Genomic DNA, 26,949 nt, shown 5'->3' with positions numbered 1-26,949 from the left:
CGCTTGGATTCTCACCCCAGCTTGGAAACATAAGAATGGGGTGACCCAGGATCAATCATGTGACCACCTTCCCTCTCTGAGAATCTGCTTCCCCATCTATAAGATGGCCATTATATATGTATATACATGCAAGCACTTATATACCCAATATGTGTCCACACATGTATAAGTTTCTATAGGTGGGCAATTCTATAAAATATAACATTATATATTGATATAGACACATACATGTACATACAGGCACACTAACAACAATACATGTGTACACATGTGTTGTGTGCACGTGCACACGCACAAGCACAGAGGTGTGTACACTATACACATATGTGCATGTGAATATATGTGTCTGCATATAGATATATAGACACATCTATGTACATGTATATGCATGTATATGTCTATACACACACACCATAGATGGTACTCTCTCCCTCACAGGGTTGTTGTGAGGAAAAATGCTTTGTATACCCATATAGGGCTCTAAAGATGTAGGCTATTATCCCATAGCCCCCTTGTTCTTTTCTTTGGGGCTGTTGTTGTCATTTTCAGAGTCCATCAAGGTTTTACTTTCTGGTCCAGGTCCTTTTTTTGTCTGAACCTTTCCCCTCCCAGTCTATGCCCAGGTCTGCTACAACTACCCCTACCCCCACACCCCTACAGTTCAGCCTCTCTGGGTCTCTGGTGTCTTTTCAGTTCTACCTTACCAGAGTAAGCAATAATCTCTCAGCAGTTTCCATAGGCCTGTCTCTTAGTGTCTTAATGACATTTGTAGCTTGAGAAGAGGATAACATTATTGATGTCAGGAGGGCACAACTGCCCGGCAGGGAGAGACAGAAGGAGGAGACCAGGAGCATCAAGGGGACTGGATCTGGGCATCATCTTCTTTGGTAGGTGCTCTGTAGCCACTGTCATTTTTCCTTTCAGTCACTAAGTGTAGGCCAATATACCTTACATGCACAGAATGACCCAAAAGCCAATTTGGAGATTCTAGAATGCAGTGATGGCTTCTGCCAGCCTCCTCACCTCAAGCTTAGAGTCCCTTTGCTCAGTCAGAACCAATCTTGGTCCTTCCTCACACTGCACTCTCCTAAACCAAGACTGATCTTTTTTTGGTGGGCAATGAGGTGGGCAATGAGTGACTTGCTTGGGGTCACACAGCTAGTAAGTGTCAAGTGTCTGAGGTCAGATTTAAACTCAGGTCCTCCTGAATCCAGGGCCGGTGCTTTATCCACTGCGCCACCTAGCTGCCCCTAAGCCTGATCTTCTAGCCCAAAGACAGGCGGTGTCCCAAAAGTCTTAGTGCATTTTAAAACCTGTTAAAGATGGGAATGGAACTAGTGATGGGGGAGGGGAGAAAAGAGAAGGTGTGGAGATTAAAGGAGAAGAGACAGAGACAGAGACAAAGAGAGGAGGAGGGAAAGAAGAGAGGAAGAGGGAAAGAAGGAGAGAGAAAGAAAGATTAAGACTTTTGGAATACCTTGTATGTCAACATCTCCAACAGGGGTTTCAGGAATACATGCCCCCCCATTTATTCTCTCCTTCCCCCCTACACACATGTACACATATGTGTGTATAGTATATATTTATTTATTCCCTCCTTTCCTATTACACATATAATAATATATAGTATATATAAAAATATGTGTTTATTCCTTCCTTCCCCTATACACATGTATTTCCTCTCTATTATATGTGTGTATCATATGCACACATTCATATATATATATATTTATTCTCTCACATATATATATAAAGAGAGAGAGAATACATTTATATATAAATGTGTATGTAGGGAAAAGGAGGGAATAAACATATATGTCTTAATATAATGTGTGTGGTGGAGGAGGAGGGAATAAATAATATATACTATACACTATATACTGTGTATGTGTGTAGAGGCAGAGGAGAGAATATATATATATGTATCTCATCCATCCATCCGTCTATCCATCCATCCATCGATCCATCCATCGATCCATCCATCGATCCATCCATCAATCCATCCATCCATCCATTCATCCATCCATCCATCCATCCTTCTATCCATCCATCGATCCATCCATTCATCCATCCATCCATCCATCCATCCATCCATCCATCCATCCATCCATCCATCCATCCATCCATCCATCCATCTATCTATCTATCTATCTATCTATCTATCTATCTATCTATCTATCTATCTATCCATCTATCTATCCCCTCCTTTACCTCTACACACACACACACACACACACACAGAGGGATGGACCATGCCCATCAGAAAGGGCTGTAGTTAGTGGTACCCATGTTTCAGACCTCGTCCATGCTGTGGCTCAGAGGTGACACTGGGCTGTGCATCCTCTCAGGCCTGACACAGGACACAGTGAGGTGCAGTAGAGAGAAGGCTTTGGTTAGAATCACAGGACCCAGGTTCAAGTCTTGGCACCTCTGGGCCTCTGTGACATTAGAAAAGTCACTTGAGTCCTGTGAGCCTCCGCTTCTTTCTCTACAAAATGATTGAGGCTGGACTTGACCTCTAAGGTCAGTTCTAACTCTAAATCTAGAACCTCTCGATGGCCCGTAGCAGCATGGCTGGTCCTAGCACCAGTGAGGTGGGTGCAGACAGTCAGAGAAGGTTTACCTTCAGGGTCTTATCCTGACTTTTGGCAGCTTCCATTAGGACGTAGGCTCCCTTGCTGTCACACAGCTTGTCAGCGGACCCCTGCAGCAGCAGAATGGGCAGTGTCAGCCTGGGGAGGGCTCTCTCCACCCTTGACACGGCGTTCAGCAACTGGATGCCAAAGCACACCTTTAGTCCTGTATGGCAGATCAGGGGGTCTGAGTTGTAGGAATCGACCTGCATAAGGAAAGAATTCAAGGTGAGAAGATTCCCTTGGCTGGGTGGGTGCAGTTGGGCTAAGTGTCATTTCTATGGTCTTCAACTCATGCTTTGCAGGCAGCTTGTATTTAGTGAAAATCTAAGAGCTCAGACTAAGCTTCTTGTCTTCTTGACCCCGAGATAATAGCTGTAAAGTACTTAGCACAGTGCCAGGCACTTAGTAGGCACTGTAAAATCTGCATTTTCAATCTATTATTTATTTGTTTCTTTTTAAAGAATGTTTGGTGAACAATAAAAATGGAGTGAAATAAACATTTGTTGTTGTTCAGTATGTGTGTTTGATTCTTCGTGAAGCCATTTGGGGGTTTTCTTGGCAAAGATCCTGGAGTGGTTTACCATTTCCTTCTCCAGCTCATTTTACAGATGGAAAGACTGAGGGAAAACAGGGTTAAAGTGACTTGCCCAGGGTCACACAGCTAGTAAGTGTCTGATACTAGATTTAAACTCAGGAAGATGAGTCTTCTTGAGCCCAGGCTCAGCACTCTGTGCACTATGGCGCCACCTAGCTGCCCCAAATAAAGGAAGATTAAGAGGCCTGGGAGGGAGAAGAGTCTGTGAGTTGTGGGGACAAGACTAAGCCCGAGATAATAAGGGTCAGGACTGTGTTGGTGACAGTGAGAGAGGCTTTCAGGTCGCTCCTGTACACATGATGCTCTAGGCTTTGTTTCTCATTAGCAATTAGCAAAAAGCCATTTAGCAAATGAGCATAAGGCTGTTGTGTGGCTTGCTAGCTGAAAAATCATGGGTGAATCACCCAAGCTCCCCAGGCTTCTATTTCTTCATTTGTAAAATGAAAGGGTCGGGGCAGCTGGGTGGCGCAGTGGATAGAGCACTGGCCCTGGAGTCAGGAGTACCTGAGTTCAAATCTGGCCTCAGATACTTAACACTTACTAGCTGTGTGACCTTAGGCAAGTCACTTGACCCCAATTGCCTCACTAAAAAAAAAAAAAAAAAGAAAGGGTCGACTTGGACGCTCCTGAGACGCCTCCCAGTTCTGGGCTGGTTGTAGTCTGTGCTCCTCCTTCCTGTCTAGAGACAGCTGGGAGGCATGAAGTCCATTAGCCTTGGGGACAGAAGACCTGGGTTCTAATCCCCATTTTGCCACTTGCTAGCTGTGTGACCCGAGCAAAGCCTGCCCCCTTCTCTGACCCTCAGTTTCCTAGTCCTGTAAGATGGAGCTGTTGAACTAGATACTTTCTATGGCCCTTCTAGCTCTAGATTGCTACAATCCAGCTACATTGACTTACTTCCTGTACCTCCATCCATCTCTGGCCTCAATCTTTGCACTCACTTTCCTCCCTGCCTGAAAGAGTCTCCTTCACTCATGACTCCTGGCTTTCTCCAAGTCTCAGTTCAAAGCTCACTTTTTAGAGGAAGCCTTTCTCAGTGTCTCTGTCTCCCTATCTCTTTTTCTCTATATATATCTCTGTGTCTCTGTCTCTGTCTCCCTCTCTGTCTGTCTGACTCTCTCTCCCTCTGACACCTCCCAGGCTGGTGAGAAAGGTGCAAAGGTCCAGTAACACGGGACTGGGAGGCAGGGGTAGGCTTGGGACAGCAGAACTGACTATAAGAGGCTTTACTGGGTTGAGTGGGTGACATGAAGAGGGGATGACGTCAGAACTTCAGAGTAAGAAGGGACTATCTACATCTAGCTAGACCGCACTAGTGGCAGTAGGGCTTGCTTGCATACCTCCAAGGAAAAGAACAAAGAGCTTCAGTGGATTGCAAGCCCAATCAGACCCACATCAAAGGTATGACAGGGCAGGCACGGAAGCTAAATGGGGTCATAGGCAGCATCAACAGGTGTCCAGTGCCCAGAATAAAGGAGACTAAAGTCCTGTCATCCTCTGACCCAGTTCATAAGCATACTAGCTCACTTATTATTTGTCCTTTTTTTTTGAAGAGGACCATGACATTGGACAATATCATGATTTGCAGTGAATTAGATTTAAGTGAGGGAGGGCTGTGCAAGGTCACCAACCTCACTTTCTGCTCCAGAGCCGTAAAATACCTTTCAGGACGACTGGAGATGGCCCCAGATGTTTAAGGCAATTGGGGTTACACAGGTAGTAAATGTCTGAGGTGAGATTTGCACTCAGGTCTTCCCAACTTCAGGGCCAGCGCTCTAACCACTGCACCACCCAGCTACCTGCTAGCTCATTTAAGACCTCACAGAGTATCCTCTTCACAACAATCCTGGAAGGTAGCTAGTACAAGCCTTCTTCCCATTTTACAGGTAAGGACACCCAGAAGCTGTAATTTGCCCAGGGCCGCACATCTAGTGTTAGAACTAGGACTTGAACTTAGAACTTCTGACCCCAAGTCAAAGGTTTCATTTCCCCAGAGAACATCTGGACTGTCATGTTCAGTTTGGCCGTTTTCCTACGTTTCTTTGGTCTTGGTATCCTCAGTGCATAGCACAGGGCCTGGCCCAGAGGAGGTGCTTCATAATCACTCGTAGTCTGATTGAACTCAGGGCACTGCAGTTGAGGAAAAACTTTCATGAGGTCCAGAGGAGGGGACTAGAACAGCAAGAGCTGTTTGGAGAAAATCAGAGAAAGACTGGCTTGGAAACAAGATTCAGCAGGGGCATGAAAACCGTCTTTGGGTGTCCAAAAGGCTGTTGACTACTGACCTCCCTGGCTTCCTTACATTCCCAACAAAATCCCACCTTCTGCATGAAGTCTTCTCCCCTCAATTCCAGTACTTTCTTTTCATTATTTCCTACTTATCCTGTACATAGCTTGCTTTGTATTTGTTTGTCTATTGTCTCCTTAGATTATAAGATCCTTGAGGGCAGAGATTGTCTTTTCCCTCATTTTTGTCTCCCCAGTGCTTAGCATAGTGACTGGCACATAGTAGGTGATTAATAAATGTTTACCAATTGATTCTTGGTTCCAGAGGGCAGAACTAGGAACAATGGATAGAAGTTGTTGAGAAGTAGACTATAGCTCGATAAGCTTCCTAACAATTAGATCTACTTTTTTTTCTTTTTTCTTTTCTTTTCTTTTTTTTTTGCAAGGCAATTGGGGTTAAGTGACTTGCCCACGGTCACACAGATAATAAGTGTCTGAGGCTGGATTTGAACTCAGGTCCTTCTGACTCCAGGGCCAGTGCTCTATCTACTGCACCACCAAGCTGGCTCTAACGACTAGATCTAATTTCTATAATAATAACACTAGTAATAATAATAATGACCAGAATTCATAAATTACTTCAAGATTTGCAAAGAGTTTGGGAATTTCTTTGATCCTCACAACAACCCCAAGAGGTAAGTGCTATTATAAGCCCCATTTTACAGGGAAGGAAACTGAGGCAAACAGGTTAAGTAGCTTGCCCAGGGTCACACAGCTAGGCAGTGTCTGAGGCCGGATTTAAACTCAGCTTTTCCTGACTCTAGGTCCAGAGCTCTATCCCCTGGGCTTACCTCGAGGCCTCTGTCCCAAAGTGGAATGGGGGCATTTTAGGAGGTAGGTAGGTCCCCACTTTGGAAGACATTTCGAGCAGATGCTAGATTCCCGGTCATGTGCCAGGGAGAAGATTCTGCTTAGAAAAGGGTTTGAAGAGATTGACTCTAAGGTTCCATCCAGCTTGAAATCTCTGGCCTTCCTAGGGCCACAACCTGCGTAGCAGATTTATCCCGCGTCCCTTGCTGTGCTTGGAAGTGGTGGAGAAGAACGGGGCTATCTGTGACTTTCCAGGGAAAAAAGAGAGGAGCCACCACTAAGATGATGCCTGTCCTGCTTCCTGGCCCAGGGCTGGAGCCAAGCCATCCATGTGGGGACCCTCCAGAGCTGAGCAGAGCACTTGGGATGGAAGATGATGCTGCATAGACTGATTGGTCCTCTTGTTACAGAGCCTTCCAAGGTCAAGTTCCTAACCTCCCAGGCTGGCCTTCAAAAAATCTCCTCAGGAACTTTTTAATGTCCCAAAAGAGATGCCAAGGGTCCCTCGGGAAGGCTGCTCCCTAGGTTAATGGTTCCAACAGCTTAACCGTTTTCCTGAGAGGCAGTTCAAGTGGTTTCTCGCCCTTGCCTACGTTGGCCACTCCAGACAATGGCCTATTTTGGGTCTGAGTTCCTGCCAAGCCAGCAGTGAAGTCAGCAGATGTAGGGGAAAGGGCAGGAGAGGAGATGGGAGTCGGACTTAGGGCTGTGGGTGAAAGGAGAAGAGAAGAGTGACGTTGCCCAGGACTCGTGGCTTAGAGGGAAGTTAAAGGGTTTGGGAGGAGTTCTTCCCTTACCACATCATCGAGTGCTCTTTTGCTTCTGGAATGGGGGATGACCCCTGGCCTTGGAGTCAGTGCACCTGTCTGTCTGTTGCACATGGCTGTGCTAAGAATGCTTTGCATACCTTAAAGGGCCACCAATATGGGAATTGATCTTATTTCCCAGGGATTTTCAGTTCAACAAACCTTTATTTTTGCAAGGTTTTGTTCAGGCAAGTTTGCTAGTGGGTAGTGTCTGGGCTTTGAGGATTTAAAAAATAAAATTTCTTCGGAGAAAGAACCTTTGAATGATTTAAATGGCAACCAATGATAAGGGCAACTAGGTGGCGCAGGGGATAGGACACTAGGCTTGGAATCTGGAAGACTCATCTTCATGAGTTCAAATCTGGCTTACTAGCTGTGTGACCCTGGACAAGTCACTTAACCCTGTTTGCCTCTGTTTCCTCATCTGTAAAATGAGCTGGAGAAGGAAATGGCAAACCACTCCAGTATCTTTGTGAAGAAAACCCCCAAATGGGGTCACAAAGAGTCAGACACAACTGAAAAGACCAAAACCCAGTGATAATAATACTGTTTCAGTTAATATTCTAGAAGTTTTCAATATGACCTTGACTGAACTCATATAGCTAAGGCATTGTCCCTGCTGTTAAATCTTAGGACTTTCCTTTTTCCATCTTACTTTATAATATAAGGTATAGTATAGTGAATAGAGAGTTGACCTCAGACTAGGGGAATGCAGGTAAATATTTAACATCCAGCTCTCCAAAAGCAAGACAACACACTTTTAATTTTAATCTGCATTATTAAAACTTTCTTTATCACTTTCTTAAATCTCTAAAAAATCAACAGAACAATTAAATCGAGCCTTGATTTATAACTTGTGATTTCTGGGGTGTAAATGCTCACACCCAAAACTTAACATCAGCATGAGCCGGGGACACCTGTGTTCAAGTTCCATCTCAGAATTCTCCCTGTTCTGCCATCTCATGTGCCAGATTCTTCCAGTACTAAGATTCTCTGTTCTAAGGCCCCTCCCAGCTCCGACATTCTGTGATTCAAGTTCCTTTATTATTATAACGTTCTGTCTTTTCAGATTCCCCTTCCAGCTGAAGTATTCTTATTTTAGGGCCCCTACTAGATATTACATGCCTTCCAGTTCTGATATTCTTTGTTTTCAGTTTCCTTCTACCCATAATCTCTGTTCTAAGATTTCTTTTGACTTTGATATTCTCTGTTCCAAGGTTCCCTTCAGCTCCGACATTCCATGTTCTAGGGTCCTCTCCAGCTATAACTTTCCATGTTCTAGAGTGCTTCTAAGCTCTGACATTCTATCATTCTACTTGGAGAAGCTGGCTTGACAAGCCTTCATAGGCATCAGCCGTACTTCAGTATTCACTGGAGTGCTCAGCTTCTGGATGGTATATTGGCAGACAGCCCAGTCTTATTAAAGCTCGCTTTACATTTTTCATGTCGGTGAGTCTGACTTCCCTCTCTGGTGTACAAGAGACAAGAACTAAAAAAAAAAAGAATTTAAAACATCATACCCCAGATAAATTGTGTGAAATATAATAATGACATGGTTTTTTGCAGAGAATTACATTTCCATATTCATGTCAAAGGACTTTGGGTTGTTTCTGGGGGAGTGGGATGAGGATATTCTCCGGGCTGAATTTACCTATAGCCTGAGGACCTAACTTGACACTTAAGAAAGCTCCTTCTACTTAAACAGCAAAGAAAATGGAGTGAAGAAAGCTCCCTGCACAGGGAGAGAAGGTCAAACCTCATGGTTTCCAGGCAGTCTCCAATCCAGAGCAAGGTATGGAATATGCTAACTTGATTGCTCTGCTCCCTCAGCCAACACCAATGGCAACAAGTGACCATAATCCATGGATATGGGATCTTGGGATTTAGAGTGAGAGGTCATCTGCTCCAATCTTCTAATTTTATAGATAAGGAAACTGAGGTCTGGCAGGGTCAAGTGAATGGTCTGGGGTCACACCACTAGAAAGCAGCAGATTTGGGATTCCAAACAATGTTTTTACCACTGTGCCCATGGTCTTTGGTGAAAGAACATCCATTATGAACAAGAGATTTGGCCTGAAAGAATGCTACAATTTGATGGAGGAATATCTGGTCATGAAACATTCCAAGTGTTGATTAGGAAATTAGACAGGGGGGCAGCTAGGTGGCGCAGTGGATAGAGCACTGGCCCTAGAGTCAGGAGTACCTGAGTTCAAATCCGACCTCAGACACTTAGCTGTGTGACCCTGGGCAAGTCACTTAACCCTCATTGCCTCACTAAAAAAAAAAAAAAGAAATTAGACAGGACTAATGTAAACTGAGGGCTTGGTTTTGAAGACAGATCATTTGATCAAACACATAGAATTCATTTATGATTTGTGCAAAACATTGCTTTTTGAAGATTAAGGTTAAAGCCACTGGATAGGCTTATGTTTACTAGAAGGCATCAAGATTTAGCAAAATGCATAGTAAAAACCTGTCATGGAATACTCCAAATAATCTCCTAGAAAGGGATTGTTGAGAGTTGTCTTACCCACAGAGACACAGATCTTGGAGTTGGACGGCTTGTAGATTTCAAGTTGGAGGAGACACTAGACATCATTGTTCAGCTCACCTCACTCCCTTTCTAAAGAGGATGAAGCCTCCTCAGAGAGGTTAAGTGACTTCCCCCAACATTTAGGATTTGAACCCAGGTCCACTAACTGAAAAGCCAATGCTTTTATCACCCTGCCAACCTTTTTTGTTGTTGTTGTTATTGTTCAAACCTATGCTTTCATCACCGTGGGGAGCTCTCGATGAGGACACTTCCTTTACTAATGGAGACCAGTGATTCTTATGCAATTTATCATCTTAAAGAGGTGTCTGGGAAACTGAAAAGTTAAATGGCTTGTTCAGGGTCACACAGACATGTTTTGGAGATAGAACTTGAACTCAGGTCATCCTAACTTTGAGGTTAGTCCTCCATCAATTATACATGAAGTCTTCTCACTTTTCCTTAGAGGAATCTTAAAGATCAGCTAACCCAAGCTTCCATTCCATACAGGAATCCAACTCTGCCAACATTCCTAAAAGCATCTGACCTCAGCTCGAATACTTCCAGTGATGGGGAGGTCATTACCCATTGAGGTAGCCTTTTTCATTATTGGGTCACTGTAATCATTATGGCCAGCTAAGTGGTGCAATGGATAGAATGCTGGGACTGGAGTCAAGAAGACTCATCTTCCTGAGTTCAAATCCTGCCTCAGACGCTTACTAGGTGGGTGATCCTGAGAAAGTCACTTAACCCTGTTTGCCTCAGTTTCCTCATCTGTAAAATGAGCTGGAGAAGGAAATGGCAAACCCCTCCAGTATCTTTGCCAAGAAAACTTCAAATGGGGTCATGGAAAGTCAGATATGACTGAAACAACTGAACACCAACAAAAATCATTAGAGAGAAATGTCTTATACTGAACCAAAATCTGATTTACTAATTAATCCTCTTTCTGACCTTTTGCATTACTCCTTCTTTCATCATGTGGCAGATCTTTCACTCTTTGAAGACAGCTATCCTCCCTCCCCCCCAAGTTCCTGGCCAAACCCCATTGACCGCTTCCTTCCATTGCTCTTCCTTTGAAAGCCTGAATAACTCCTTTCTCACTGAGGCCATTGCTAAAAGTCAGCTGCTCCTCACAATGAATGGTCCCTGATATTTTACCAAAGATACAGAAATGAACAGCTGATGTAGCACCAGCTTAACCACAGAGGACAGGGAAAAATCAACTGCTTGGTTAGTGGACAACCATCTAGGGTTTCCAGCTGTAGTCAGTTGCCTGAAATTGTTCTGGGAATTTATATTACAAACCAAGTGAGGAGCACGGTTTCCCTCTTTCCTAATTCTTGCCCTTAGAATCCCCAAATCAAACAAACCCCAGTTTCTGAATCACGAATTGGTGAAGGACATTCAGGGAAACGATCATCAAGCTATGGGGCTGGGGAACAGGGAGGCCTGGCTTTTAATCCTGGTTCTTTCGTTAACTGGCTATGTGACTGTGGGCAAGTCATTGCTCCATTTTTAGAACCCAGTTTCCTTCTCTCTAAAATGATACAGTTGGTCTAGATGCCCTCTGTGGTCTTTTCTAGGCCTAAAATTCTATATTTTAGGGTCCCTTCCAGCTCTTACATCCTGTGTTCCAAAGTCTCTTCCAAATCTATTCTATTCTATCCAGTGAGCATTTATTAAGGACATACTATGTGCCAGGCACTGGAGAGACAAAAATAAAAATTAAACACTCCTTCTCCTTAAAGAGTTTCCATTTCATGCGGGTGGAGAACAACATGTACAGTGAAAATTCATTTTCACAGGGAAAAAAAAAATCTATGCACCATACTTGGGGGCAGCTAAGTGGCACAGGGAATAAAGCACCAGCCCTGGATTCAGGAGGACCTGAGTTAAAATCCAGCCTCAGATACTTGACACTTACTAGCTGTGTGACTCTGGGAAAGTCACTTAACCCTCATTGCCCTGCACCCCCCCCCCAAAAAAAAAGAATCTATATACCTACTTCCCACTTCTAGACACACCCCCACCAAAGTATCTAACTTGGATGAATCTCATTTTTAGCCTCTGACCCTGTGGACTCCCCAAGTTATTCAGTTTTCACTTGCAATTTTGTCCCAAACACCAGCACATGACTAGAGAATTATGCTGTTATGGATGGAGTATTGAATTTGGAGTCAAGGAAGACTTGGGTTCAAATGCCAGTTCTGACTCTTGCTCTGTGACCCTGGGTAAATCACTCCTGTTCTCTGAGCTCCTCAGATAAGGCTGCTAAGTGGTGCAGTGGATGGAGTGCTGGACCTGGAGTTCAGAAGACCTGAGCTCAAACCTAGCCTTAGACATTTAGTAGCTGTGTGACCCTGGGCAAGTCACTCAATCTTTGCTTGCCTTTACTTCCTCAGGTGTGAAATGGGGATGATGATAATAGCACCTACTTCCTAGGGTTATTGTGAGGATCAAATGAGATAATATTTGTAAAGTGCTTTGCAAACTTTAAAATGCTATGTAAATGCTAGCTGTTATTATCAGGTTACAGAGGCAAAGAGCTTTTCAAACCATAAGGCACTGAATAAATGGGAGCTATTGCCATTATCTGGCCTGATCCACTTCTTCCTTGGAGTTTGTTCAGTTCAGGGAGCAGCAGAACTCAAGGCTGGCTTCTATCTCTTTGATAAAGTCAATAAGGGAAAGGCTCTGGGGGGAGAAACATCAAAATCAGGCAGGTGACTGCACTGACAGACACTCTATTCCCATGGAGTAAAATAATGGAACTCAATTCACATTAGCTGTCTCCCTCTCCCCAACTCCCAATCAGTCACCCCTGTACAACGCAGCACATGCCTGAGATGTTCTGATGGGCTTCAGATTGTGGGACTATGGGTTTTTTTTTTTAAGCAACAAGGAATTTTTAGCTGCAGCAAACAGACAAATCTTTTGTGCGGATTATAAAATATTAATGATGGATGTTTATAAGATCAAAACAACTAAGAAAAATGGCCTTTATTAGAAAGGTAATGATCCTTGCATGGAGGGAGTCTTTCTCTAGAAAGCTTGTGTGAGAGGGGAGGGGTTAGCTTTAGCTGCTGGACTTAGTTGGTTTTCAATATTCCCAGTCTTTCCAATCCACAGCAGAAGCCTTTCTGAAGAGAGTGAGCAGTGACCAAACAGGCCTGAACCCAGGTCTTTGGAAAGTACCTCGTGGACTGGTCTGCGGGAGATGAGGGAGAAAGATCTGTTCTGTGTGGCTGGAAACCCATCCCAGAATGCATGAAGACTATCAGGGCCCTTAGTCTTTTTCACTGGGACCAGAAGGAGGAAGGGGGAAATTTGAGATGGAAAACAAAGTAAGCAAAAGTTATTGACTTATGACTGTAACTTGCATACATAGAACTAACTCACCATATGGCCTGCCTGTTGTGAATATAAACTAGTAAGAATGCTCTTGGAGGACATCCCAAAGATATTTATAGAGGGCAGAAAGTTAGTTCTGGAAGAGGAATATATTTGACATGTAAATAATGGATGTCCCTAGGACACCATGCACTCAGAAACTGTCTTACTAAGCTATGACCAGAGAGCTTTAAAGTCTAAGCTAAAATATCTCAGCTTTGAAACAAAAATTTTAAAAATCAGCGCATCTGACCTTAAAACACTTGGGTATATATTGATTGCTTGAGGCGGGGAAAGAAGCCTTCTCCTTCAAAAGCACCCTTCCTCCAATAAAGTTGACCAGGGTCACCCTGAAACAACCTCATGGGTTCCCAGAAAGAGGAATCGGGCCATTTTCCCCATTCATTACATTCTGTAGCCTGTAAACTCCCTGAGAGCAGAAACTGTTGATTATTTATATATAACCCCCCAGGGACTGGTTCAATATCCTTGTATGTGACAGGTGCTTATGAAATTTATGGTGAGAAGTAAGGCGAATTCTGAAGAACACCCCTACAAACAGGATGCTTCATCCAGGGTCCTATTCTATCTTTCCTGCATTTTAAGAAATGTGAGAGCTGGATGGGATCTTAAAGCACAAAATGCCTGCCCCACAGGGGACTTTATAATGTAAAATGTTAGAGCTGGGAGGAGCCTTGGAACATAAAACATTTGAGCTGGAAGGGACCTTAGAAGACAGAATGTTAGAGTAATGTTAGAAGGGACATCAAGGGCAGCTAGGTAGTGCAGTGTATAAAGCACCAGCCCTGTATTCAGGAGGACCTGAGTTCAAATTTGGCCTCAGACACTTGACACTTAATAGCTATGTGACCCTGGGCAAGTCACTTAACCCTCATTGCCCTGTTAAAAAAAAATTAAAAAGGGACTTCAGAGTTCATCTGGTCCAACTTTCACATTTTACATATCAGGAAACTGAGGCCTATAGAGCTGAATGTTTACCTAGGGTCATATCTTACCTTAAATGTGGAGTCTAATTTTAAAATAACCATGTGGATCATTGTTTATGCAGGGAGACCAGGCTCTTCTCTGGATCCACCATTTTGGTTCTCTCCCACTTTTGATGACTGTTGTTGTTCAGTCATGTCTGACTCTCCATGACCCCATTTTGGGTTTTTGGGCAAAGACACTGGAGTGGTTTGCCATTTCCTTCTCCAGCTTACTTTACAGATGAGGAAACTGAGGCAAACAGTGTTAAATGATTTGCTCAGAGTCACATAGCTAGTGTCTGCGGCTGAATTTGAACTCAAGTCTTCCTGACTCCAGGCCCAACATTCTATCCATTGCACCACCTAGCTTCCCTTTTAGCTCCTATGGAGGCCACAAATATCATTGCCAAGATTTTAATTGAGCCAAGCGGGTCAGCCTCTCTGTGGGTTGGCAGGTATGAGAGCAAGACAGATCACCACACTTGGCTGGATCCCTTAAGTCTGTTGCAAGGTTGCTTGCCACAGAGTTCCCAAAAGATCCCACTTTTGACATTCAAATGACAAAGCAAAATCTGGTCACAAACAGATGGATTTCTAAACATCTCTCTCCTATTTGAAATACCCTCACATCCTCTTTGAGACTTTTGCTTCACTGTGGTGAGTGAGTAGGAGAAACATGTCCTTCTCTTGTTATTTCTATGATCTCTGGGAAGTCTGTCTACAGGTGAGTGGTAGGCTTAGGGAAATAGTGATGAGCGCTTACTTGAATGAGTCTTATTGTGACCTAGTGTTCAGAATGAAAATCCTGGCTATCAGACTTTCCCTGGAATAGCTTCCTTTTCCCATATTCATTCCCTTCAAAGCTAAATCAGAGAATGTTCGAGGGAGACACAAAATTTACAGCCTACTCGCTTACCATCTAAGCTAATGAACAAATTGACGTGGAGGAAGATTCTACAAGTATACAAATGTCCAAAGAGGGGTCTGGGCCAGTCTTGGTGCTAATCCTACTTGGTCCTAATCCTATGCTTTCATGCATAATCACAACTGGGGGATTCATCGGGACGTCTGAACTAATGACACTATTTACCTGGCCAACCACAAAACTTGAGGTGCAGTATGAAGCAGTAGCAAGTGGGGAGAGAGGGATCGATGGAGGATGGCAGAACTTGCCTGCCACACTAATACTTTCTTTCTTTTCTTTTCTTTTTTTTGGTGAGGCAATTGGGGTTAAGTGACTTGCCCAGGGTCACACAGCTAGTAAGTGTCAGGTGACTGAGGCCGGATTGGAACTCAGGTCCTCCTGACTCCAGGGCTGGTGCTCTATCCACTGTGCCACCTAGCTGCCCCCACACTAATACTGTAATTTTACTTTCATCATCATCGTCACCAGCACCACTTCCACCAGCATCATCATCATTACCACCACCACTACCATCATTGTCACTACCACTATCCCATCTTACTCCTGCTCCTCCAGAATTTGAAAGTGCTTTTTGAAGTTCTACAAAGTACTTTCCCTGCAATAGCCCTGTGAGTTAGAATCGATGAAAGAACACTGAATTTGTAGAGGAAGTAGGTTCTAATTCTGTCTCTGTTAGATGAACTTCCAACTTCATAATCCATAATCCTCTAATAACTGAGGGCACCTTCACCTCAAAATCCCATGAAACTAAGAATTCATGAAGTCAGAGGACTTAGGTCTGAGTTCTTGCAAACTTTCCTTTCTCCAGCTCTTGGTTTCCTTATCTTTCAAACAAAGAGATTAATAGGTGATTATTCTAGCTCTAAATCTGATGATTTTCTTATCCTAATTTTACAAGTGAGGAAACTGAGGCTCAAAGAGAGGAAGTAATTTGTGCAGGGTCTAACAGGTAATAAATGCCAGAGCTGGGACAAAAACTCAAGATTCCTGATTCTGAGTCCAAAGGTCTTCCCACTATACTGCACTGCCACTCTGGCTTGCTTCATCAAGCCCGCATTTCATTTTACTTCATGTTGTTGTTCAGTTGTGTACCTTTTCTTCATGACCCCATTTGGGGTTTTCTTGGCAAAGATACTGGAGTGGTCTGCCATTTCCTTCTCCAGCTCATTTTACAGGAGAGGAAACTGAGGAAAACAAGAGTAAATGACTTGCCCAGAGTCACACCAGCTAGTAAGTGTCTGAGACCAGATTTGAACTCCAGGCAAAGCACTCTGTGCACTATGGCTCCACTTAGCTGCCCTTGCCATCACTTGATGTTACAGGAAGGTAAAATCCAGATATGAAGCCTTTTAGTAAGACTACTACAGCTCTTTCATTTTCTTATCTCACCCACATTAAAAAATTTTTTTTTAATTTTTTTTTTTTTTTTGGTGAGGCAATTGGGGTTAAGTGACTTTCCCAGGGTCACACAGCCAGTAAGTGTCAAATGTCTGAGGCCGGATTTGAATTCAGGTTCTCCTGAATCCAGGCCAGTGCTCTATCCACTGCGCCACCTAGCTGACCCCCCCCCCCCCCGTTTTTTTTTTTTAGGTGCAGAAATAAACAACCCTTAGTCTACACCTGGATGCTTCCTCCTCGAGGGTAGGCACTTTTGTCTTTGTGGTGCTATCAGTGCTGTTGCTAAGATAATTGGCTTTAATAGAGATTTTCCAAGAAAGAGCCATTATTTTGAACATCTCCAGGTGGGCCTCCTTTCTTCCAGGGCTCCAGATATGGTCAAGATAGCCAAGTCATACAGATGGAATGACATTTCACTCCATAAAGCTGATCCAGGAGATTAAAGAACTCCGCAGTGGATTGGATAGGGCTGTGCTTCGACTGAAAGGAATCAGAAATATTCCCAGGACTAAATTGCCTCATGTTTCAAGCTCCCAGTTGTATAGCCCTTCAAGAGTCACAAAAGGCGCTTTCTGAACAGTGGTCCGGTAAGGGGGACAGTGTGGACACTCTTACCTCCATTTGACACCGGAGGAGATTGATGCTAAGACGTGTGGAAAGACTTGATTTGCCCACCATCACCCAGATAGGAGTCATTATTGGAGCCCAAGTGTCTATATTCCAAGTCGAGCATTCTCGAAGCCTAGAGTTGAATACTCGCCAAAAAACTGGGCAGATCAATTTAATGGCATTCCATAATGAAACTGGGGCTCAACAGGACTGAGGCACCTGGGAACTTGGGTTCTCTCATTCAAGCTCAAATTAAAAGGACCCTATGAGTTAGAGCTGGAGAGAAGCTCAGCTATCACGCCGTCCAATCCTCATTCTACAATGGAGGAAATAAGCCTGACGAAATAATGTGATTTGCCCAAGGTCACCCAGTGACAGACCCAGAACCCAAACCCAGAGGTCCTTCCATTATGGAATGTGGTAACACTGCTTTACATGTCTACGCTAGCTCACTATATTGTCCTAGAAAGGTAGGAGCTTAGTCTATGGAATCAATCATTTATACCCGGAGTATATATGTGATTTGTAGTCTTCTGCCATAAAATGTAAGTTTCTTCAGAGCAGGGACTATTTCATTTTTGTATTTGCATCTCCAGAGCCTAGCTCAGTTCTGGGCATATGGTAAACACTTAATAAATGCTTACCCATGAGGAGACTGAGGCTCAAGGAGATTAAGTGATTTGCCCAGATTCACACTGTAGTAAGAATCAGGGATGGGATCTGAATCCAGGTCCTCTGATGTGAGAATCAGTGCTCTTTCTGGTGTACACAAATGGTGTTTCCCTCACTAATAGCTAATTATAATAACTACAATAAGAACAACAACAATAGTAGATAACATTTCCATGGTGCCTATTATTTGCAGGGGTTTTACTATTATTATCACATTTGATCCTTACAATAACCATGGGAGGTAGGTGATATTACAATTCTCATTTTACAGATGAGGAAACTGAGATAAACAGAGGTCACAAAACTAGATAGTGCCTGAGGCTGGATTTGAACTTAGGTCTTTCTGACTCTAGGCACCACTTAGCTGCCTCAGGATATAAGCTTCCTGAGGGTAGGGACCATTTTTCCTTTTTCTTTGTACCCCAGCACTTAGCAATGTTCCTGGCACATAGTAAGCAATTTGACAAATGAGAATGGATTGACAGAGCCAACTAACAAGTCAGAGGTAGATGGGTAATTATCTACCCTCATCTATTATCATTATAATTATTATTATTGTTATTAGCAGGGCAATGAGGGTTAAGTGACTTGCCCAGGGTCACACAGCTAGTGAGTGTTAAATGTCTGAGACCGGATTTGAACTCAGGTTCTCCTGAATCCAGGGCCAGTGCTTTATCTACTGCACCACCTAGCTGCCCCATCTATTATCATTATTAACAACCCACAAGCCATCCTCATAAAAGATTCTCAAAGAAGCTCACCTCAGTCTTATTTCGGGAAATCACATTGGAGTCGATGGACCCCAGGGACAGGTTGGGGAGAACAAGGTTGAGAACTTTCGCAGCGAGGACCTGGGTGGGAAGAAACAGGTCAGGGTGAGGAAACAGTGGGACTGTGGCAGGAACAAACATCGCCAGAGTGGCAGTTTACAGTAAATTGTGGAAAATGCCACCAAAGCTGAACATCTGCCAGGTTCACGTCCTGAGACTGAAAACTCTGCAAGCAATGTTCTCAAGGGCTTGGCGCCTTCTAATTCACACAGCTGCGAACCAGCTTTGGCTCTTGGCCACTGTGGGTGAGCTGAGGAGAGAAGCTTTTGCCTGACTTGCTGCAGTTAAATACACACACACACACACACACACACAGACACACACATGCTCCTTGCTAAATTTATTTTCCGTGGTTGCCCTTCCTACAGTCATTCAGCGATTCTACAACCATGCCTGGTCTCTGTGGCTGTGCTCTATATGAGAAGCAATTTCCCGTGGGAGCCTGGCCACAAATAGCAAAAGGTGCATGACCTTGATTTGAGGAATTGATTGACCATGGATCACCCAAGACCACTAAGAACCAGATACCCATAGACCGCTAGAGCTGGAAGGGACCTTAGAGATCACCCAGTCAAACCACCACCTCATTTTATAGATGAGGAAACTGAGATTTAGAGAGATTTACCCAAAGTCTTACCGTTAATATGTAGTTTGCATTTGAAAATCCTGCCCTGAGAAGGGATGACCTTTCCCCCCCCCCCTCCCCATTCTATATAGCCTTGTAGATTAGAGAAGGCAGAACTGTAATGGCCATCTTGTCTAATTCACCCATATTACAGATCAGGAAACTGAGGGTCAGTGCAGGGAAGTGGCTTATCTGAAGTCACCCAAGTAATGAGTTGTAGAGTGACTCACTGAACTCAGTTCCTCTCTGGCTCTAAAGTCTCTGCTTTTTCCACCACTCCCTTGCTGCCTCCAATAACCTCATTTTACATATGAGGAAATGGGATTCAGAATAAAGAAGCTCTAAAATACATAAGTAGTCCTATACTCTTTTTCTTTCTTTCTTTCTTTTTTTTTTTTTGTGAAGCATTTGGGGTTAAGTGACTTGCCCAGGGTCACACAGCTAGTAAGTGTCAAGTGTCTGAGGCCGGATTTGAACTCAGGTCCTCTTGACTCCAGGGCCAGTGCTCAATCCACTGCGCCACCTAGCTGCCCCTCCTGTACTCTTTTTACCAAGCCTTCTGAATCCCTCATCTAAGTCACAGCTGGTCTGAGCATCTCTGACCTTGGGATAGTGGTTTTCTAATCAGATGGTAGTAATGTTGTTGTTGAGTCATTTCAGTTGTATGTGCTCCTCATGACCCCATTTGGGATTTCCTGGTAAAGATACTGGTTTGCCATTTCCTTCTCCAAATTATTTATAGATGAGGAAACTGAGGAAAACAGGATTAAATGACTTGCCCAGGGTCACCCAGCTAGTAAATGTCTGAGGCAAAATTTGAACTCAGGAAGATGAGTCTTCCTGACTCCAGGCCCAACACTGTACACTTGGGTGCTACCTAGACAAAGGCAAACATCTCACTGCTGGTTCTTGGTCTTTTACTCTCCCTTTCCATCACCTCTTGTTTTAAGAAGGTGAAAAAGCACCCTAGCTCTAGATCAATTTTGTTCACATTTTCAGACAGAGGTTGTGTTTAGCTCTGGAGGGTTTCTAGGCTCTTGGGTATGAAAGGTGCTATTTCAAAAGTGAGCTGTGAGAAAAGGAAGCTGTTTTGCTGAAATTAGAACAGCTCTAAGGGAGGGGCATGAAGGAGGAGCAGTGACATTCTTTGCAAATGTCATCAGCCCCCTCTCCTGGAGGCAACCTGCTGTCCTCACTAATCCAGGGAACCTTTCCCCAATCAGGGACCTCAGGGGGACCTTGGGAGAAATAAAATTACTCATGGCTGAAATTTGAATCTATTTCCAGTATTTTCTGCTTGAAATGAGCCTGTATATTTATTCGTGAAAGACATTATGGTGTAGGGGACAATACACTGACCTTGGAATTAGGACACATGGGTCTATGTCCAGTTCTGTTTCTTGTTGGAACATCAGCCTGGTAGCTGGAACTATATCCATCCCTCAGCCCCACCCCTGCATGTCACATCTCACTTATGCCTAGAGCCATCAGTACCCATCAATCAACAAAATAAAGTAGAATTAGGAGTTTACAACATGGATTTTTTTTTTGTTTTGACACTACCTGATTTCCTTTGGATCCTGGGCCCACAGACACTGTGTAAGATGCATACAGAAATATATACTTACCTATTTACTTGTACCTAGGCATGAATGATTCTTAATTGTTCCTTTTTAAAAGCCAAAATGTTTAATAAAGAAAAGTGCCAAAGAATAGTGTCATCTTCCCAAAGGATAGTAAATATATGTGAGTGGACAAAGATGATAATGATAACAAGTCTTAAAGTGATGCTTAACTTCTGCTAAGGTTCAGAAGTGAAGTTGCCCAAACCAAACCATCTGGCTTGTGAATAAATGGGAAAGTGAGTAGGGACATGTGAATGATGACTAGAGAAACATTTCTACTCCCATGAAATTGATTTACTCCCTTGTTTTCCTTTTATTTTATGCACAGGGAAAATTAAAAATGGGAAAATTTCTGCACCACAGGATTTTTTTTAAAAAAGAAAAGATCTTCATAGAAAAGAAAAAAAGCTAATTTTCTTAAGAGAGCTACTGCCATCTAATTCTTTATTACAGCAGAATTAATAATGGGAAGCCTCCATCCCCTATGGTGAGGATATATGAATCCTCATCACCCCAAGATTTATTAGGCTCTGAACAATCCCACTGCTAGGTGGGACATTCCAAGCTCCTTATGGGTGCTCTAACTAGATCTGCTTTCAATGGTCCATTACTTTCTTGAGCACAAACAGAAAGGATAATTATGATAATGCATCACTTGTAGTACGGCAGGGAGAAGGTGGATGGGTCACTGAATCCATTTAAGTACTATATCTTTTGAAAAAGACACAGAGGCAAGTCATTTTGTCTCCTCCCAAGGTGGCGGGTGTGAGCCAATTCCTGGGGGGTGGGGGGTGGGGAACTGCTGAAAGAATTCAGGGCTGCTTCCTTAAGAATGAGGTCATAACAATGAAACTACAACCACAGCTCTTAGAGTTAAAGACTGATGGAAATGCTGGTGTCATAGCAACAAGAACTGCATACTCAATTATATATGGATATGAGAGCTAGCAGCCCTCCATGACTGCAACATGAATGAAGATGTTACAGTATTTGTTACAGGTCTTTCCAGGCAGGGCATTGGGCTGGACAATTCACATGATACATCAGATAAAAGGAAGGAAGGAAGCAAGGAAGGAAGGAAGGAAGGGAAGGAAACATTTATTAAGTTCCTACTATGTTTCAGGCAACATGCTTTACAAATATTCTCTCATTTGATCCTCACAACAATCTTGAGAGATAGATGTTATTATGATCCCCATTTTACAAGTGAGGAAACTGAGGCAGATAGAGGTTAAGTGACTTGCCAAGGTCACATAGCTCATAATCTGAGGCTGGATTTGAACTCAGGTGTTCTTAACTCCAGGCTCAGTATCCTATCAACTGTGTCACTTGCTGCCTCATGATAAGAGAAACTGCTTATCTTCAGAAGAACTCAAGTTTTCAGAGGGAGGGCTCAGTCCTAGAGTAGAATGTTTTTGTCAAATGCAACCAGTCTCCCCCTCCCCTATTTTCCCACACCATTTGAGATTTTATTCTCATAATGTTTTATCTGTTTCATTATCATCACACTCTGGGTAGAAAGCAAATGGATGAAAGTAGAGAGGAGGGAAACTTAAGTGGAACGAGCAGAAGATGCTAGGAGCCACCAAATGGGAGGAGAGACCAAGGAGGGGGCAAAAGATCCCAAGAGGTGAAGAGAACAGTGAGGCAGGATACCAAGAGGCAGGGGGGAAGAAACAGACACCAATGACATTGTTGGTCAGTTTTTCAACAGGCACACACCGCAAAAAGATGAAGTGAACTGAAATCAGATGCAGCTGCAATGAACCCAGTGGTCTTTGCTGCTGCTCCTCTCAAATCATCTCCCTCTGGCTCATCAGTTCCCAATTCAACAGCTGTCCCCCCAGGAGCTCAGCTGCACATTTAAAGAAGAAGGAAGTGTGACAGAGAGGGAAATGATAGAAGGTTTTGTTGTTGGTGAAGCTCACCCAAATAATGATCGGACTCCAATGAGCTGCTTTGGCTGTTACCGAATGCAATATTCCTTTCAAGTCTTGCAATGATTCCTGGAGGAGTTGTGGAGAAATCCCAAAAATCTAAGTTCAGCAAGTGGCCAGCACCATGGATAGGTACCATCTCCTTGAGAAGAGAACCTATCCATAAGGCCAGCTAAGAGTCTAATACAAAGAAATAATAAGGAAGGCTACACATCTTCCTGATTATATCTGTTCATTTCTAGGATCAATTCTCTCTGCCTATTAATAATGTAGACAAGGTAAGAACTGATGATGAAAATGTCGAGATCATTTAGAGCAGCAGCTTGGCGGGGTGGCAAGAGATGTTGGACTTATGTCATTATACCCAATGAGGTCACATCCAGAAGAATCTAAATGTTTTCTTGTTACCCAATTTGTGTATAAAAGGACTGCCATCCATGGAAGGAGAAAAAAATTCCCAGAAGTTACAGAACATATGATTTAGTAAACTACTCCAGCTTTCTGATTAGTGAGAAACTCCAGCATGGTGGGGAGCCCTCATACAGTACATGTTTGAGAAAATGAAGACTAAAAGGATGATTCAGTGGCATGCTAACTTGTTCATGATGTCAGCGAAGCTCCTGCCACTCCAGGAACTGTAGACATTCACAAAAGCCTATTGATCCAAAAGGTTTTAATAGCTCCCTGAGACCATTTTTAAACCTCTGATGGTGAAAGGCTTGACATGAGAAAAGGTAATTACAATAACTATAATTCTAAATGGAGGGGATAGGAATAAATGGACAAGTTACAAAGATGACTATAGGAAGCTCAAGATTTCAAAGGATCAAAGGATCTTGTAGCCTTTGACAGTTATAGCATCATGTAACCTACTATATTATCAGCATTGGAATATCTCAGCATTGGAAGGGGACTTAGAGATTATCTAATTCCATCCAGGAAACTGAGTCCTAGGGAGAGAGATAGATGGTCAGGCATTGAATTCTAGACATGCAAAGAACTGACCATCCAGATACAGAGAGTTAGTGCCAGAGGGTTCCTTGAGAGGTCTTAGGGGAAATGGAAGGCATGGTAGACGCCTTCAAATATTTGAAGAGTTGCCATGTAAATAAGAAATTAAATTTGTTTTCTGCTTGGCTACAGAGAATAAGACAAGGAGCAGTGGGTGAAAGTTGCAAAGAGGCAAATTTAATTTAGAGGAAAGAAAAGATAAAGCAAAACAAAAAAATTCCTAACCAGCCATTCCAAAGTAGAATGGGCTACCTTGGAGGAAGGAGAGGTGGTGGGTTCTCTCTAACTGGAGCTCTTCTTGCAAGGTTGGATGGAGTTCTTATTCAGAGCAGGTTGGAAGAGATTGCCTGGGAAATCTCTTCTAACTTTGTGATTCTATTATAGAATGTCGGAGCTTAAAGGACTAATAGAAGATAGAATTTCAGAGTGAAACAGAGCCATATATCTATATTTTAGATTGTAAAGAAATTGAGATTGTAAAACAGAGTATCTGAGTGGGAAGGATTTCAGAACAGGGTAGAACAGTCAGGGTAGAAAGAGACATTTGAATGTAGAATGTCAGAGTTAAAAGATCTTTCAGAGTCATCTGGTCATCCCCCATCATTTGATAGATGAGAAAATTGAGGAAATTTTTGTATGACCACATAACCCGACTCAGTCCAGTGACCTTTCCATTGGAACTCTTTCTCAATGGAATGGATTACCAGATAGCCAAATTATATGAGAAGTCAAAGTACACTTTGGACTCAAAGCAACAGTTGTCCATTAAGTATGTAGTCCTCAGGAGACGTTTATGTTTTTAAAAGGTCCAGCTACATTCACTGGAGAACCAAGTTGAAGAAAAAAACCACATTCATGGAGATTGTGAAAGCTATATTCAAATCTCAACCGATCAGGACAAATCCTTAGAAAAATCATATTCAAATAGCCCTATACTTAGGAAAACTGGGGTCTAGGTTATAAAACAGGCTCCTAAGGTGAGAGATAAGAAAAAAAATTGTATGTCTCAATCACTTGCACAAAGAGGCTGCCAAAGATGAAAGGTCATGGCCACAGCTGGCCCACTGAGATTACTGTGTCTGAATTCATTGGAAGAGCATCATAGATTGGCAAAGCTCTTGGGTGAAGGCCAATCAGAGGCACAGATCTCAGTGGAGAAGTAACTGACATAGCTGTTCCAGATGGAGTCAAATGGAGTTTAAGTGGGGATAAGAGAAGATGGTTGTGATGAGCATGAAGGTAAAATGAGATGTGTGTTCTCTGCTATCTTTAGGAGCTACATCGATGCTGCTTTTATGGGAGCTTTCAGAGAGTGAACCCACTTTACCAAAAAAGCTCCTAGGCTCAGCCTATCAGTAGAGTGCTGGATCACTGTTCTTCAGGTCATGTTGTAAAACCAAGGTAGAGAGCTATTCCCCAAATTTTCAGGCTGAACACCTAGACTTCTCTGGTCCAATGGCAAAGATTAGACAAAAATAAGGGAGAGACTTTGCATTTGAATGATGAGGAGACTCAAAGCCATATTATATGAGGACAGAGATAGAATCAACCAGTGGAAATTACTGTGAGGCAGCTCAGTATAAAGAGTTTATTGGAATTGTCCAACAATGAAATGGGCTTCCTCAGGAGATGGTGGTTCCTCTATCACTGACACTTGTTGGGGATTTTGTGGAAGGGATTCTTGAATTAGGCAAGGAATTGGATTCCATGAGGACCCTTCCAATTCTGCACTTCTTTTTTTTTTTTGTTTGTTTTTTTATTTTTGTGGGGCAATGGGGGTTAAGTGACTTGCCCAGGGTCACACAGCTAGTAAGTGTCAAGTGTCTGCGGCTGGATTTGAACTCAGGAACTCCTGAATCCAGGGCCGGTGCTTTATCCACTACGCCACCAGCTGCCCCCCTATTCTGCACTTCTTGTTAAAGATGCTGAAAGAAAGAAGGGCCACCAGGAGTGTGCTAGTAAATGTTTAACAACTGGCTAAATGTGTACATGACACACTTTAGAATTTAAACTGCATTATTAATATTTTCTTCATCACTTTTTAAAATCTAGACACCCCATAAAACAATAAATCAAACTCAAGCTTTTACAATCTAGAAAGGTCAACAACACTTGATCTTCCCAGAATTGCATAAAATATATTGGTCTTCTGTACTAAACATGGATGTATATTAAAGGGATTGGGCTATTTTTCAGCCTATGTTTGATAGGTGGAACTGGAGGGTGGATGGCCAAAGAATTGCTTTCTGTTGTTGTTGTTCGATTGTGTCTGACCCTTCATGATCCCATTTGGGGTTTTCTTGGCAAAGATACTGGAGTGGTTTGTCATTTCCTTCTCCAGCTCATTTTACAGATGAGGAAACTGAGGCAAAAAAAGTTAAGTGACTTGCTCAGGGTAACACAGCTAGTAAGTGTCTGAGGCTGGATTTAAACTCATGAAGATGGGTTTTCCTGACTCCAGGCCTGGCACTCTAACCATTGCACCACTTAGCTATTGCTGTATTGTGTGCTTAATGCTCTAACACAGTGGTGCCAAACTTATATAGAAATTGAAGGCCACTATACCTTAAATAAAGGTCTCTGCAGGCCATATATTGTCTCAGAACACCACATAAATGTTATCTATATCCTATTGTGTTTTTATTTATTTTGTTAAATATTTCTCGGTTACACTTTAATCTGGTTTGGGTAGCACTTGGCAATGTTACAGGAGTTAAGAACCCCAGGGGTCCAGGTTCTTGCTCTTCCATTAACTAGCTGCGTGACAGTGAGTGAATCACTGGGGTTTCTGTTTCTGCTTCTTCCAGATGAGATCTTTTAGATCCTTGGAAGCTCACACCTTCTTTATCCTATGAAATGCTAGAGCAAGGAAGGAGTTGGCAGGCATGACTGACAAATGTCTACACAATAAGAAGATAGTCTGTGAGACTGCATGAATAATAAAATCCCAAAGCTGGAAGGGACCTCAGAGGTCATCTAGATTAATCCCCACAGTGAGTCAGAGCTAAGACTAGAACCCAGGGAGATACTGTACTGCCTCATTATTGATATTATCACAATTAATGGATTAAAATATATTTATTCCATCAATAAACCCTTATGAATACCTATATTTGCCAAACCTTGTTCACAAAGCTTCAAGGGATATAATAAATAAGAGTATTCTAGTAATTGTTTAACAATCAGCTCTCAGGATTGGGGGGGGGATGTATGTGCAGGATACTCAAATTTAATTTGCATTACTAACTTTTTCTTCATCACTTTCTTAAGTCTAT

The 26,949-nt window shown here is 42.9% G+C and overlaps 1 protein-coding gene across 3 annotated transcripts in view; it reads right to left on the bottom strand.

The window, feature by feature from the left end:
* The window catches only part of MGLL (monoglyceride lipase), a 156,569-nt gene that overhangs the window by 5,132 nt on the left and 124,488 nt on the right, over positions 1 to 26,949 (bottom strand). For all 3 annotated transcript variants that reach the window (XM_043982062.1, XM_043982052.1, XM_043982043.1), the window contains exons 6-7: positions 18,408 to 18,497; positions 2,624 to 2,839 (exon numbers count right to left, since the gene is read on the bottom strand). In XM_043982062.1, coding sequence (XP_043837997.1) covers positions 2,624 to 2,839; positions 18,408 to 18,497 — 306 coding nt within the window. The remainder of the gene's footprint in view (positions 1 to 2,623; positions 2,840 to 18,407; positions 18,498 to 26,949) is intronic.

The sequence above is a fragment of the Dromiciops gliroides genome, chromosome 1 (genome assembly GCF_019393635.1).
Source record: "Dromiciops gliroides isolate mDroGli1 chromosome 1, mDroGli1.pri, whole genome shotgun sequence".
In the NCBI taxonomy this organism is placed as follows: Eukaryota; Metazoa; Chordata; class Mammalia; order Microbiotheria; family Microbiotheriidae; genus Dromiciops; species Dromiciops gliroides.
This window is presented reverse-complemented; position numbering and strand designations above follow the sequence as displayed.